This window comes from Podarcis vaucheri (genome assembly GCF_965113315.1).
Source record: "Podarcis vaucheri genome assembly, chromosome: 1".
Taxonomy (NCBI): Eukaryota; Metazoa; Chordata; class Lepidosauria; order Squamata; family Lacertidae; genus Podarcis; species Podarcis vaucheri.
Window position 1 is genome coordinate 11,154,174 of NC_138759.1, and position 16,611 is coordinate 11,170,784.

Genomic DNA, 16,611 nt, shown 5'->3' on the forward strand with positions numbered 1-16,611 from the left:
AACAACCAACTCCCCTTCCTTGACGTCCTAATCTACAAAAAACCTGATGGCTCCCTAGGACACACTATCTACCGGAAAAAAACACACACCAACCGCTACTTACATGCACAATCACACCACCACCCTGCACAAATAAACTCCGTAGCCAAGACTCTCATCTCCAGAACCAAACGCCTGGCTGACAAAGACCACTTGACAACTGAGTTACAAAATCTCTCTAATGTGTTAATCGCCAATGGATACCAGCAAAACAGGGTTACCAAGCTAATCCAAAAAGAAACACCCCCCAAAAACCAAGACACAGAAGAAAACAATGGCATGGCCCTCCTTCCTTATATCAAGGGCACTACAGATAAAATTAGCAAAATCCTCCATAAACACAATATCAAAACAGCCTTCTGCACCAACCAAAAAATAGCCAATATCCTCAGAAACCCCAAAGACAAAATCCAGTTGGAAAACCAAGGGGTCTATGAAATACCCTGCAAAGTCTGCCCAGCCACGTACATTGGACAAACAAACAGACGAATAAATGCACGTATCGCAGAACACAAGAATGCCGTCAAAAAAGAAGAAAAAACTTCCTCTCTTTTCCAACACATGAAAGAAACAGGACACGAAATTAATTTTGCAGATTCCAAATTGCTCTTTAACATGGAACATCACCACAAGAGAATAATCATGGAAGCCATCGAGATAGAGAAACACCCTCACAACATGAACAAGCGTGACGACACGTCCCGCCTGCCAGACATCTGGAAATTAGCCCTCCCCACAAAAACCGACACCAGAACCAGAGGCACACAGAACGCCGTCACCAATCAACCACACCAGACCCAAACCCAGACCCTCTCCACAGATAAATTACAAACTCCATCCAGTAGCCAAACTATAGTGGCACCTCCGGATGCTGCACCCCCCTGCAATCCCTACACAGATCTGGCTGGCACAGGGCACAAAACCACAGCTCGCCCCTATACACGAAGCCAAGCCAGAGCACAACTAAATGCAGCACAGCCATCTTCGAAAAACTCTTCACAAGCTCAAGAGGTCAAGACACGAAAGCTTTAGCAACTAATCCACACTTAATGACCCACCTAAGTGGTATTCAGAATATCACTCATGAAATCACTCAAGATATCCCTCAAGTAATTAAGGAACAAAAGAAGAAAAGGCACACTAATCTAGGAACTTCCTCTCTGCCCAGAACGTTGGAGGCTATACACCACACCCCCTCAACAGTATTTATAGGAACTCAAACACTAAGACCCTGCTCTGTTCCAGTAACAAGAAGCCGAAAGCACCAGCCTGAAGATGACGAGTGAGACCTCGTCGAAACGTCGCCCAGACACCCCAACTCTTACACGGGAAGACACCCGAAGACACCAAAACCTGCATATATATATATATATATATATATATATGAGAAATTAGAAAATGCAGTGGAAAAGAAAGTCATAAAATGCACCATGGAAGTGGGGGAGGGAAGTTGATATCAACCTGTGTGTTTTTTTTATTCGAAATGTTGTTGTTGTTTCAAGTGTAAAATAAAATTGAAAATTGAAAAAAAAAGAGAGAAGTACAATGTTGTGCGGACTGTTCACACAATTTGCATCCACAAAGCGACACCAAGTCCACAATAAATTGCTGTGAGGAAGTGTCCCCAGCCTTAAAATATATGCCTCATACTCTCATTTGATATGAAAATGCACAGGGTGGGGCTGATTTTCGTAGGAGGGCATTCCCGGGGAGAGAAGGGTTAACGCACCATGATCCCCATTAAAACTGGGGTCTTCCTGCACTCCGTATTTTAATCTTAATGCCAGTTGATTAATGCCCATTGATGCTGCACACATCTGCAGGATTCAGGAATTATGAGGTTACAGTCATACCTTGAGTTACAGACTCTTCAGGTTGTGTTTTTTCGGGTTATGGACCGCCGAAACCCGGAAGTACTGGAATGGGTTACCTCTGGGTTTTGATGGTTGCGCATGCACAGAAGCACTAAATCACGCTTTGCGCATGTGCCGAATCACAACCTGCACATGCGCAGATGCACCGCTGCAGGTTGCGAACATGCACCCCACAAGGATGACTTTCGCAACCCGAGCATCCACTGTATTTTTCTTGAACATTAAAGTGCATTTTCATGTATGTTAATCTTTCTTCCCCCTCCTCCTTTTTCGGGTCAAAACTTTCTTGTCTCCCCCTCCCCTTCCTAGATGGCATTTGAAGATTCAGAGCAAAAGCAAAGCATTCTCAGTGCAATTTATCCAGAGTTGGAGGAGTTCTCCTCTTTAATTGAAACTGGCTGCACGGTGAAGATGCTGAACAAAGTAAACGAGCAAGTTAAAGCCTTGCAACAGAAGATATTGGAATTTCTTCCCCACATCCAGCACTTGGCTGATGTAAGTGTGGGCGTCTCTTGCAAGAGAGTGGATTCTCTTTGGTTTTGCAGGATATAGATGTACCGTATTTTCGCTCTGTAAGACGCACCAGACCACAAGACGCACCTAGTTTTTGGAGGAGGAAAACGAGAAAAAAAATATTCTGAATCTCAGAAGCCAGAACAGCAAGAGGGATCGCTGTGCAGTGAAAGCAGCAATCCCTCTTGCTGTTCTGGCTTCTGGGATAGCTGCGTAGCCTGCATTCGCTCTATAAGACGCACACACATTTCCCCTTACTTTTTAGGAGGGGAAAAGTGAGTCTTATAGAGCAAAAAATACAGTACTTGGTGACAATGCATTAGTTATTTTCTTGAAGCACTATTGCTCCTCTTCCATCTTTCCCTTTCCTTCCTTTTTCCTTTTTAACAAACATCGCCGTTGGGGTCTTGGGTATGTTTGTGCCTTTTGCAAGAGAACCAGGATTGTTGAATCAAGACTGTAGTGCATTATTTGATGAAGGCTGTACCAGGAAAACAGGTGTCACCTGGAATGATGCTCATGGGATGTGCAGCTTCTTAAAGATGAATAAAAGAGACCTTTCGGAACCTGCACTTGCCAGGTTTGACTTTTAATAGTCTTTGGCGGACAATCCCATAAATGATGTGAATGTTTCTCAAAATGTAGGAGGTGGAAGCTATTGAATCTGAAGTGAAAAAAATGGAGAAGGATGTGGACAAAATTAAGACTATCTTGTCCCCTTCAGAAGACACACTCGATCTTTCTCCTAAGGAACATCTTAAACATGGCCAGGTGAGTTAGCTCATAAAAGTGGCTATTAATTAATATTGGAAAATGTTAAGCTGCTTTCTGCATATCAGCTTAGATTATCTGTGTATCCAGACCGGTAGTGCCTCCTTTTTCTGAAATCAGCTCACCTAGGTAAGTGGCAGTGGGTCTTTCCAATCACCTGGTTACCTGGTCCTTCAGATCAGACATAGGGAACCCCCAATCCCGTGAGCTCAAAGAGGCCTGTTAAGGTTCCTAATTTGGCCCACAAGGCCATTTGTCCCAAACCATGCCCAGCTACTGCACACCTGGCATTGTAAGTGATGTCATATGTAAGTGATGTCACACATATGACAGCATTGTAAGTGATGTCATTGTAAGTGATGTCAGCAGGTAAGAACACAGCTGCAAAGGAGCCATCAGGAGCTGAAATTGTGCTCTTGTCGTTCCTTTGCAAGTGGGGCTCACTGCCGGCACCCATCAACGGATTGGCACTGACACAGCCTCTCTGGGATTGGCTGCACTAAGGGGTTTCCTATTGGGAAATCCGTAAGGGCTTGCTTTTCACGCTGAAAGCCAACCCCTCTGAAGGCATGCATTCAATGCCAACCAACAATTCACCTTCAGAGGGGCTCAGTTCAAGCTCTGCTTTGTCCATGTTTTCCTCTGTAGACAGATTTGCCGCTTTCGATTAGCTGAAGTTGTCGCCTAATGCCATAATGATGCCAGGTGATTAAGAGGTGGGCAATTGACCAGGATCCAACCCATTGACGGGAAAATGTTCCTGACCCCTGCTTCAGAAGCAGCTGGGTTCAGTCTCTGCCATTTCCAGTTATAGAGAGATGCTAAGGATTGGATCAGGGAACTGCCTCATGCACAGTTCCTCCCATATATTTTGAAAACTCAAGTTAACCCTCTTTTTAAAATAATTAGTATGTGTTCCTCTTTAATAATATTTTCCGAGGTCATGTCTGTGAAATGTTCTGATCAACCTGAGCATTATTTTATACTTCCTCCCCCAACCCATTCAAACTTCATCCAGTTGCACTGATCCTGCACCTTACCTTTTCAGGTTATAATGGCCCATATCAGCCCCATGCAGAAGGCAATTGCTGAAATCCAGTCCTATAAAGAGAGTCTGAGGTTACCAGGCATAAGGCTGCAACCCCTCTCTGTGTTCCAAAGAACAAAGCAACTTTTGAAAGAGCTGAAGACCTTAGAAAGAATTACCAAGGAGCAAAACGCACTGCTTGAGGTAAAAGCAAATACGACGTAGGTGCTGGAGTGACAGAAAACATCTTGTCATGTTAAGTAATTTTAATGATGATGATGATGATTTATTATTATTTATTATTTATACCATGCCCACCTGGGCGGCTTCCAACAAAAGATTAAAATACAGTAATGCATCAAACATTAAAAGCTTCCCTAAACAGGGCTGCCTTCAGATGTCTTCTAAAAGCCTGGTAGTTCTTGTTCTCTTTGACATCTTTGTGACTGCACAAGAATGTGACAGTCGGTGAACAAAGCCCCTGTCTGGCAGGTCTTCTGCATCTGCTTTCGCTGATTATTTAACCCAAGGCACAAAACTTTGGAAATGCCTGGATTTTTAAAAGTTAACTTCACAGTTGTGCATCGTGTGCATTTCAGTTTCCACAATTGTCTTAAAAACGCATCGTGTTTCCCCATTCAGAAAGACAGACACCTCTCCTAAGCAGTGCAGTTCAGATATGAATCATGGCTGCACATCACACATTCTACATCACAGATCCACATCTGGACATTTTAGCTGCTTCTGCTGCTGCTTTCATTATTGCTTCAACAATGATTTCCCTCTGCCTGTTTTGAATACTTCATCTGTAGTACCATCGATATTAGGGCTACCATACGTCCTGATTTTCCTGGACATTACAGGGATTTCAAAGGTGGAATTTCTGAAAGGGGGCACTTTGTTCTGGATCTTAGAGAAGTCAATCAAAAAAGCACTTTTTTGGTGTTTTTGTAAAAGAAAGCTCAACCACTTTGGGGTCTTCCTAACAACTGTTTTGGGGTGTCCTGGTTTTTACTTTCTGAAAAATGGCAAGCCTGTATTCCCTAATGCAGCGAATGAAATATTGTCCTTTGTAAAACAAAATTTTAATTTTTTTAAACTTGTATTGATAAATGCAATACTTACAAACACAAACCAGAAAACCAGAACACTAAACAAACTTATTATACACAGATACATACACCTCTCAGCTTAGATTACAAAAAAAGAAAACAAACATACAAACTAAATATACAGACATAAATTTTGACTTCCCTCCACCTATATGTGGCTTCCTTTGTTTCTTTTCTTCTTTTTGCAGTGTTATCAATATTATTTTTGACTATCTCATCTTATACCCATTTCTTCTTAATTTTTTACTCTATACGTTTCATTCATTGCATATTGATATATTAATACCAGAACAATATTTTTTGATGTATTCCTCCACGCAAGTCCACTCCTCAATCAGTTTTTGGTCTGATTGGCGTCTTACCACTGCTGTAAGTCTTGCTGATTCTATATATTCACAAAATCTTACTTGCTATTCTCTTATTGAGGGAGTTTTTTTTCTCCCTTCCAATTTTTTGCTATAATCATTCTGGCTGCAGCGGTTGCATATAAGAAAACTTTTTTCCTAGTGGCAGGAATGTCAGTCGATATAATTCCCAAGAGGTACACCTCTGGTTTTTTCCATAATTCTATGAGCAAATGCAATTGCCTCTGCAGACGCTTAACTGTGAAGTGCTTCCATCACTCAGCATAGACAGTCTTTGGGCTGAATGGTGGCCTGACCTGTTACGAAGCAACTCCACCTCTTTTCTCTGTTTTACTTTCCTTAATGTGTTGACTCGTCCTTTATGAGCTGGACATGGGTGCAGTCTGTGCAGTGTGGGTGTTTGAGATGGTTTATTAGGTTACGGGGCCGTGTGTTCCACCACCCACTTCGAAACAGCTAATAGTAATTACTGTTTTACAGCCCATTGTGAAAGAGCTGGAAGAGAGCGAGCAAGAAATAGACTCTCTGAAGCAGTTCCAGTTCCTGAGGAGTGGCTTGGATGAACTGGCTACAGAAATCCCAGCTCAGGCTGCCTCCTACCCAGAGGTGAGGTTTGCATCCCTCCCTCCTCCATCTGTGCTGGATGCCTGCTGTGCTCTGAACTTAACTGCAGTATCTAAAACTCCCATCAGCCTCAGTCAGCATGGCTGGTTGCCAGGGATGATGGGAGTTGTAGTCCCAATGATAACAGGTTGCCTACCCTTTCATCATTCCTCCTCTGGTGTGTTCCAGTGTGTTCATTGGCTCTTTCCAGAGTCCTTCCCTCCCCGCTTCTCCATCTGCCACGTAAATTAACTGGAACCACCCAGAGTGCTAATTGTTTTTACATTTCTCTAGCTAATTGCATTTCAGACTCAAAACTGTAAACAATGTGAAGGGGCGGTTCCAGAAAGAGGTGAAAATTTCCTAATTGGAAATTTTCCAACTGGAGGAGTCAGCTGCAGAAAAGATGATGCAGAGATAAATAGAAAACATGGCCGAATTGTATACCCTTTTCTTTTCTTTTTTTAAAAAGCAGACAAATGAACCAGCCGTTTTCTTTTGAAGCTTAGGAGACTGGAATAGATTTTTGATCCCAAACTTATTAGCAGCTGCTAAAATAACAACATGTGTGTGCGTTGAAACAGATGAATGTGTTAAACTGAAATCTTGTTAAGGCTTTGGGAGGACTGGAAAAAGGACGAAACAGTTTCATTGAAAATGGACTTAAGGTTATAATGTAGCTTTATGAGGCTTTGCCCTCGGGTGGGAAAAAATATTGCGCCCGGGAAAGGGAAAATGGGAGTCAACAGACACTTAAGGATTAGTTTCGGAGAAAAAGCTTTATTTCTACCATCCATGAACTGGTAGAAGGAGCAAGTGTGATAGATTCACAAACAAGCACGGGTTCACAGTCATTTGCACAGAGCATATATTCCCCTTCCAGTTCCCTCCCCTTTCTCCTCCTTCTCCAAAGTCCTGCCCCATGTTGAGTTCCCCTGAGCATGAACAGAAAGCTCCTATCTTTGGGACTATTGTGGACTCTTGGCACCCTTCCCAGGAAAGGGGAATGTGAGCGGCTCAGCATGTCCAAAGATGTTGCAACTGAATGAGATAAAAGTCAGTTCTCAGGCTTGAGTATTCTTGGCAATGACAGATCCTATTTATTAGCCTTTTGAAGCCTTCTTGTACTGATAAAAGAATAACATTTTTCCTATGCATCTTGTGAGAAGAGCAGAGAAAAGCTGTTTTGGATTTTTTAGAAGACAAAAGGAATTTTGGACAGTTTTGAGGCCTGGCTGGGGGGGATGACTTCGGGCCTAGGTGGGGTCACCTGTCCTCACCTCCTTCAATAATACTAGTTAAAAGTATGAGAATGCAGTTTCCTCGGAATTCACTTGGACTTAGTTTAGTACAGCCATACCTTGGGTTGAATGTGCTTCAAGCTGAGCGCTTTCAGATTGCGCTCCGCGGCAACCCAGAAGTAATGGAGTGCGTTAGTTCCAGGTCTCGCCGCTCACACATGCGCAGACGCTAAAAATGACGTCACGTGCATGCGCGGAAGCGGCAAAACGTGACACGTGCAGACGCACAGTCGCATCTTACGTTCCATTCAGGATGCAAACGGGGCTGCGGAACGGATCCCGTTCGCATCCCAAGGTACCACTGTATTCTGGTACACATTGTATAGCATACTAATATTAATATACCCATTCTCAGAATGTGGATCCTAATGTAGCCATAATGTCACCACACACAGAGAAAGAGAAGCAACAAACAGGCTTAGGGAGAAATCAGAAGTTCTCAGAAACACAACACATTTTTAGGGAGGTAACAAGGGTCCAGAATGATGATTGACTCTTGGCAGAGTTGAGGGAGGGAGCTAAAATTGAGTATGTAAGGGAGAAACAGAATGGAATGTTCAGAAAGAGATTTTGGGTTGGTGGGAGGAGCACTCCATGCTTCAGCTTTTTGTTGCAGATCCCAGAATTTTTTGAATTTTTTGATTCAGACAAAAAACAAACAAAACAGTTTTACAATTTAGTTTCTTCAGATGTATGGATATTACATTAGCAAGCATTGGGCCCGCTGCACTCTGAGCTCAACACAGCGCTATCCCATTCTGCAAGGGCACAGCAGCAGGAGAAGTGCTGGTCAGGTGGGGAATGGCCTGTGCCCAAAGCCCTCCTGCCCACGCAGCGCCAGCTTTAATAAGCATGTAGCAGCCATTTGGAATAATATCAGGTGGTGGGGTGGCACACTCTTCTTTCTCCTGTGAGCAGCCGAAGGGGAGCTGTTAAGGAAGAAATGGGGACTCAAGTGGATTAGTTGGATAGAGGGGAACAGGAGAGTATACTACAGTGGTGCCTCGCAAGACGAAAAGAATCCGTTCCGCGAGTCTCTTTGTCTTGCGGTTTTTTTGTCTTGCGAAGCAAGCCCATTAGCGGATTAGCGCTATTAGTGGCTTAGCGGGCTTAGCGGATCAGCTGATAAGCGGTTTAGTGGCTTAGCAGATCAGCTGATAAGCGGCTTAGCGGCTTGGGAAAAAGGGGGGGAGGGAAAACCCACAGGAACTCGCAAGACATTTTCGTCTTGCGAAGCAAGCCCATAGGAAATTCGTTTTGCGAAGCACCTCCAAAACGGAAAACCCTTTCGTCTAGCGGGTTTTCCATCTTGCGAGGCATTCGTCTTGCGGGGCACCACTGTATATAGGTGGAAAAGCAAGGAAATGACTAGGCCATGCAACTATGCTAACACCTTTCAGCTCTCCAAATTACAGCAACATTAGTAGCAGTGTCACATTTCGCACCTACTGCAATGTATATACTAGTCTAAAGCCCTAATTAAATTGCATAATTGCCTGGTGGTTAGGATGATTCCTTCCTACATACAAATAATCTGTTCAGTGAGGATACAGGAACAGAGAAGCAGAGACAGGGAAGGATTCCCTGCTTGCATTTTCTTGGGGTATTTTCCGGCTTCTTGTGTAAAAACTACACAGACCTCTTAATTCCTGGTTTTGTGCCACTTGGAATAGGAGGGAAATGATGTTGTCGTTGTTTTAAAAAAACCTTCTGGACTTTCAGGAAGTGCTAGTGTATTATAGTTGACCTATCTAGATTAGTGACTGAGCCTGTCAAAGGAAGAACTCCTGAGCATTCACCCTCCAGGAATTCTGCTCCCACAAGCCTCACATGTCCATTTGCCACCCAGAGTGGTGCTCTTTACTGAAGCTCCACATTGCCTGGCAAGCCATGGCCGGTCGAAGACACATCCAGAAGGCTCTTGTTTTCATGCTGAGGCCTTTGCTCTGGTTTTCAGCAGCAATGGGGCGCTACTTCCGTGTAAGACAGAGAGCCAGTGGGAACCGCGGAGATCGGGCTCCAGTAAGATGCTATAAACTATTTGCTGTTTCCTTCCGTTTTTGCGCTTCCCCTCCCCACCCTCATGGAAAAAATGTCACATCTGAGCATCATTGTTCCTTAGGGCGAGGAGATGGAAGACATAAAGCAGCGGATCTCCCTCCTTTGCCAGAGGAAGGAGGACATTCTCACGAGGATGAAGAATTCCTTGGTGGAGCTACACCAGAGGCCAGAGCAGCCTGAACTAGAGGAGGACATTTTGGAATCCCTAGAGCCAGAAGAACGTGGAGCTGGTGCTGATTGGCAGGTAAGTGGATACCGAGCCAGTGTGGTGTGGTGGTTAAGAGCGGTAGACTTGTACAGTGGTGCCCCGCAAGACGAATGCCTCGCAAGACGGAAAACTCGCTAGACGAAAGAGTTTTCCGTTTTGGAGGTGCTTCGCAAAACGAATTTCCTATGGGCTTGCTTCGCAAGACGACAATGTCTTGTGAGTTCCTGCTGGGTTTTTTCCTCCCCCCCCCTTTTCTAAGCCGCTAAGCCACTTATCAGCTGATCCGATCAGCAGATAAGCCGCTAAAAGCCGCTAATAGCGCTAATCCACTAATCTGTCAATGGGCTTGCTTCGCAAGACGAAAAAACCGCTAGACGAAGAGAATCACAGAACGGATTCTTTTCGTCTTGCGAGGCACCACTGTAATCTGATGAACCGGGTTCGCTTCCCTGCTCCTCCACATGAGCTGCTGGGTGACCTTGGGCAAGTCAGACTTCTCTGAAATTTCTCAGCCCCACTCACCTCACAGAGTGTTTGTTGTGGGGGAGGAAGGGAAAGGAGAATGTTAGCCGCTTTGAGACTCCTTAGGGTAGTGATAAAGCGGGATATCAGATCCAAACTCTTCTTCTTCAAGCGGTTTTGTAGGAGTATGTTCAGAGAAATGAGGAAGCCCTTCTAGATACTGGTTATTTTAGGCCGGATGCGCTTCTTACCAGAGTTTCAGGTCCATTTGCCACACAAAATGGTGTCTTTGTTTTGTGTATATCCCCAGCTCCATTGTAGCTTGTATTAAGGGTCATTAGTTTGTACGTTTCTCCTCCCTCAGTTCCACATCATTAGATGGAAGATGTTGGGGAAGTGTATGATGCAGGGAACTGGGGAAGAACCAAACATAAACATGGAGATAGATCTGGTGGTAAGGATGTAAGAAGGCTGCTGGATCTGGCCAATGGTACATCCAGTCCACCATCTTGTTCTCAAATTAGTCAACCAGGTCCCTCTTCTGGGAAGCCTGTAAACAAGGCAAGGGTGCTAGTCTCACTTGTATTATATCCCAGCAAATGGTATTCAGAGGCATCCTTGAGGTGGAACGGAGCCATCATTCTTAATCATGTGGGTTATACAGTCGTACCTCGGAAGTCGAACGGACTTCCAAAACGTTCAGAAACCAAAGTGTGGCTTCTGATTTGCTGCAGGAAGCTCCTGCAGCCAATCGGAAGCCCCATCAGACGTTTGCCTTCCAAAAATAGTTTGCAAACCAGAACACTCACTTCCGGGTTTGTGGTGGTCGGGAGCCAAAACGTTCGAGAACTAAGCTGTTTGAAAACCAAGGTACACCTGTAGTTCCAGTCTTCAATATTGTGGAAATTTGCTGCTGGGCTTTCTGTTTCTATTTTTCAGTTGTTTCCAAGCTACTGAGAAAAGGTATCGGTAGTTTTATACGTTGCAACTGTGAACTCAGAAAGGAAACAAAATGCTTGTTGCTTACAGATACATCAGGCAGGTTGGTGGGACAGCTCACCTGTCAGTCATCTAGCAGCATCATGACATCCGGTGACCGGCAGGTGGGTTGACCCACCTGCCATAGTTGGCCTGCTGGCGTGGGAGCAGATAGCAATTTGGTCCACTGGCCCCAAAAGGTTTTTCCCCTACCCCGTCCTAAGGCAACCAGCCAGCCGGTTTTCCCACCCCACCCAACTCCCTTTGATTGTCATTGGTCATTCATGGTTCGTTATAGCATTTGTTTATTATTGGTTTATTACACTGGAATGGGAAAAAGAATGGCAGGGTTGGTTAGGGGAGGTCTTTCAGATCACCTCGGTTTCTCATTCACCCCTGGAACGCATGTAAACAAATCAGAAATTGAAATTAGTTTGTGGGGTTTTTGCGTAAGATAACTGATATAAACCCGCTTTCCCCGACTGGTGCCTTCCACATATTTTGAACTACAACTCTCCTCCCCTCCAGTTATTATTCTTGTTAATTATTCTGTCACTTACGTGCCAAAATGGCTTCTAAGTGGTTCGCAAGTATAAAATCAATACGTAATTAAAATACATAGTAGCAATTTATTGGGGCATCAAAAATGTCCATAATTGAAACAGGTGCTAAATTTACAAAATATACAACAATGAAAAAGCATGACCACGAAAGCAGTTTTAAAAGGGTAAAGGTAAAGGTAAAGGGACCCCTGACCATTAGGTCCAGTTGTGGCTGACTCTGGGGTTGCGGCGTTCATCTCGCTTTATTGGCCGAGGGAGCCAGCGCCAGAGCAGGGCACGGAAACGCCGTTTACCTTCCCGCCAGAGCAGTACCTATTTATCTACTTGCACTTTGACGTGCTTTCGAACTGCTAGGTTGGCAGGAGCAGGGACAGAGCAACAGGAGCTCACCCCGTCGCGGGGATTCGAACCGCCGACCTTCTGATCGGCAAGTCCTAGGCTCTGTGGTTTAAAAGGGTACAAAACAATAAAACCAGAAGTTCACTTCAAGGAAATGCTTGCCTAAGCAGGTGTTTTCTTCAGGAGGTGGTGGAATGCCAACACTGGGAGTTGTAGTCCAAAATATTTGTTGGGCTCCAGGTTGAGAGAGGCTTGTGCAAACAAACCACGTTGTTAGATGGTTTGGCATTAATCAGAGTTGTTGAGACTGTGCTATTTTGCACTGGGCATTGATCCAGCGTACTTTATTTAAGGTCTATTGACTTTGAAAGATAGATGCAATTTTAATCCCCGTTGAAATCTATGGGATTTAAAAGCGCTTTAATTTTTGGTTGGCTCAGGCCCTATTAATTTGTCTGGATTAATTGGAGCTTTACACTCATGAGAAACTGACTGGACATTGAACTTTGGGGAGGACTTGAATGAAAAGTTATTTTCGCAACTACAAATAACTGGGCTGTATCTGTGTGTGTACATTTTAGCCGAAAAAGCGAGGGTCACTGTCTCTTTTACCTTCCTTGGTTGAAGAAGCTGAGGACAATTCATTCCACAATGAAGTGAGTATAATGCAGAACTGGTTGGATTAATTCCTCAAAGAGTGACTAATTGCTTCACAGAGTTTGGTGGCAAATTCTTTACCGTGTACTAGGACACCCATTTTAGTTATCACAGGAGCTGCTGAATTGTCCATCGTTTCCATCATTTTTACGAATGCATCACATATAGCTCAGAGCTTAAAAATGGGAGCTTTTTGTGAAAGCTTCTGTGAGCAATCTTTTGGCAAGTTTGTGGGGAGGGGTGTGTTTCTGTGAAAGGACGTGAAGTGATTTTTAAAAAGTTGGTTCTTTCATCAATTTGGCAGGGGGACAATTTGGTGAAAGGACCTGTAAGTCTTTGCCCATTCAAAGTGAGAACAATGCTGATCCAAGAAGACTGTTTATGGAAGATCATATCCTGGCTTTGTAAGCCAACTTCTGGATGAGCCTTTTGGCCATGCACATAGCCCCTCTGTTCCTTCCTTTTTGCAAGCAAGGAAACAAACCGAAAGGTTTCCCACTAACCATAGTTTCTTGTATCACACAAACTGGGAAACTCTGGTTAGCACATTTGCAGCAAGCCCGAATACCTAGTGAACGCCAAACCATAGCTAAAAATCCTGGCCTGTTCTAACACTGCAAATAATAGTTTACAGGTTTGGGATGAAACAGAAAATGAGCTGTGCCTTCCTAGAAGGCTTCAGCCTCGTTGGGAAGTGTGATGAAACACTCGTCTGTTGCACGACTGCAATGTAGCTTCTTGTGCAAAGTTAAGAGTCTCCCCAGTTCTGCTTCTTGCTCTACTCACCATTGGCACACGGCACCCCCAGAAAGTTGCCTACAAGGGAATGTGGCTCTCAGGCTTAAAAAAGGTACCCTGAGACACCATCAAAGAAAAAACATTTATGCATCTCTGCTTTTCTTTGCAGGCTGAGGAGCCTGACCAGCAGTTAATTTATTTGTCTCCACAAAAAGCAAGAAGTGGAAGTCATAGTGAGGTAGGTGTGCTAACTTTGGGTCCATTAAAGCTATCAGATTCTTACCAGAAAATTGCTGTTGAAAATATCACGATCAGATTACCTGTTATACCAGCAAATCGAAATGAAAAATGAAATGAAAGAACCTGGAGGCAGATAGGCTGTATTGTGCAGTGTACGTACGGTCATAAGATTTAAGCCATTGTCCCCAATCACTTGCCTGCCAGCTGCTTTGGACTACGACTCCCATCATCCCTGACCACTGGCCATGCTGGCTGTGGCTGATGGGAGCTGTGATCCAAAATATCTGGAGGCCATCAGGTTAGGGAAGGCTGGATTAGAGAGAAAGCCTATACAATAATCCATCATGCCTAAATGTAGCTTCTCTGCATAACATCCCATCAAAGGTTAATCTATATTTTTACTTTAGGAAAAAGACAAGCGAGGGGGAACATGCTGCAGGTTTATACACTGTCGAAAGTGAATAGGGACAACTTTTTTCTGTCTTTCAAGCCTTAATGGTGAGAGATTTAGGACAGACAAAAAGGAATTTGTTCTTCACACACCACCTAGTTTCCTTATGGAATTTGCTGCTCGCAGGATATTATTATTACAAGTTATTGCCTGCTCTTCACCTAAGTTCCCAGGGCGGGTTAGAATGATTCAAACAAATTGTTAATATTAAAGTACACTATTACACAATAGTAAAAGCAGTTTTGAGCCACTTAAAATTAGAGAAGTATGGTGGGCCCTAGCAATATACCTCTCAAGTGTGAAAAGCCAGGGCAAAGCGCATTCGTTAAAAGTTGTCCAGTGAAGGTGTCAAGACACACCTCTGAGGGAAGGGAGTTCCACAGTTTAGATGTGGCGATTGCCTCTAGCTCAGGTGGTTTAAAAAGAGGATCAGATAAATTCATGGTGGTTCTATGCATCGGAGTCATCAGAGCTCTGATGCTGCAATCCTGTACCCTCTTACCTGGTAGTAAGCTCCAAACTGAATTCACTGAGACATAAGTAGACATATGTAAGGTTGCACTGTAAGAACTTGTTACTGGGAAACAGCAGTGAAGAAGGATATTGCCATCAGGTTAGGATGGAGGAGAAACTGGCTTTTGTTTGCATTTTAGTTGTAGTTTGACACCACCTGGAATAAATCAGTCCTATCTCTAGTTGCAGAGCTGAAAATATTCCGTCCCTCCCTCCCTCCCTCCCTCCTTCCCTCCCTCCCTCTCCTTCCTTCCTTCCTTCCTTCCTTCCTTCCTTCCTTCCTTCCTTCCTAATTTTAATTGTTTTTATTTTATTTTAGCCCCAATCCTTATTCATACTAAACCTCAAAAGCAGCCCAAAGAAATCATACGCTGGCATGTAAACCAGCTTTGAAGTGCAGCGTGTAAAATCTTAACCGCACGCACCAGAAAAACACTTCTGGTGTGTGTGTCCCGCCGGGATAGCCACCTAATGAACTGTGAGTCAGCAGACTTCCTGTGTGAGCTGAGCTCTACCTGTGCAAATGCAAATCGGCTGCTAAGAAACCTGTTGCACCAGATCACGGGACTCTCAGCTGGCACCTGGGCTTACTTTTCCTTTCCTTTCTCCCCTAATCTGCCCGGCTCGTGCTGCTTTCCGAGAGCACGTTAGCTATTTTTCAGGCTCGCAGATCTTCCACCCTTTGGCTTTTCTTTCCCACAGGGCAAAGCCTCCTCCAGTCGAGTCACAAATACTGCCGAGTGCTTATTGGGAGATTCAGAGGAGCCTGTGGGTGCCGTTGGGCCTGACTCAGAGCTTGCCCGGCTCCTCCATGAGTGGCAGGCACAAATTGCTGAGCTGGAACGGTGGCTAGACCAAACGAAAGAGTCCCTGGGATCGGGAGGCCAGACCCGCCAAATGCAACAGACGGTGGAGCAGCGTCTAGCTGCGTGCCAGGTAAGCTGAGCTGAGCGGGCCAAAGGTCGCTGTTGCAGTTTCGTAAGCCAATCACCTTTGCCTCTCATTTCGGTGCGCCTACGTAACGCCTGCAGCCTCATCATTCCTGCTTCTGGCTCTTTTTGTGTGTGTGAAGCTGCTGCAGTAAACAGGGACTGGCTGGATTCCTTATAGGGGCACACAGAGAAGGGCGCTTCCCCCCATGTTCTCAACTGGCTTCTTGTCTGCCTAACCTAGGCAAGCCCTAGGAGTTACCTGCAAATACAGGCTATGTTACCCAACCACAAGTGAATGCAGGGCCAGAACAGGAGAGACACACCAGCCAGGGACATATATGTGCATTTCCTCCTACAAGCCCTCTCTCTCCCGCCAGTTTTCCCTCCAGCCAGGCTCTGAGATTGGAAAGCAGCCCGGATTTGAAGGGAAACAGCTTCTTGCAGTGAAGGGAGACTGGAGGGTGGCTAATTACTCCCCACACTGCTTTTTCCCTGCCTCCTACTCCCTTGTATATTCATGTTAGCTGGCAAGCGTGGCATTGGAAAGGATGGTGGTGGATGAAATGCCATTTTGCGGCAGCCAAGGGAAGGGGGCACTAAGTTCTTATCAATGATTTGTTTTGTGTTTTGTTTGGAGACAAAGGTCAGCATCGTGCAGACACAGTGCTGCCGAGTGGCCAGCATTTGCAGAGTGCTGCTGGCCGGTTAGTTGCTGCATCCCCCCCCCTCCAGTGCTGGCTTGCAACACCTGCTGGGAAGGGTCATGAAGGCAGAGCATTCACATTCCAATAATCTCAACTTTCGTTTTAAACCGCTGCCAAGTTTCTAGTCCCTATTGCTTTAAACTGCATGGACAGGGCCTAA

At 44.7% G+C, this 16,611-nt stretch overlaps 1 protein-coding gene across 1 annotated transcript in view; it reads left to right on the top strand.

Moving 5' to 3' along the window:
- SYNE2 (spectrin repeat containing nuclear envelope protein 2) overlaps positions 1–16,611 on the top strand; it is a 233,618-nt gene that overhangs the window by 113,808 nt on the left and 103,199 nt on the right. Inside the window, exons 56-62 of the mRNA XM_082236352.1 lie at positions 2,223–2,408; positions 3,072–3,197; positions 4,246–4,428; positions 6,182–6,307; positions 9,728–9,910; positions 12,798–12,872; positions 15,467–15,751. Coding sequence (XP_082092478.1) covers positions 2,223–2,408; positions 3,072–3,197; positions 4,246–4,428; positions 6,182–6,307; positions 9,728–9,910; positions 12,798–12,872; positions 15,467–15,751 — 1,164 coding nt within the window. The remainder of the gene's footprint in view (positions 1–2,222; positions 2,409–3,071; positions 3,198–4,245; positions 4,429–6,181; positions 6,308–9,727; positions 9,911–12,797; positions 12,873–15,466; positions 15,752–16,611) is intronic.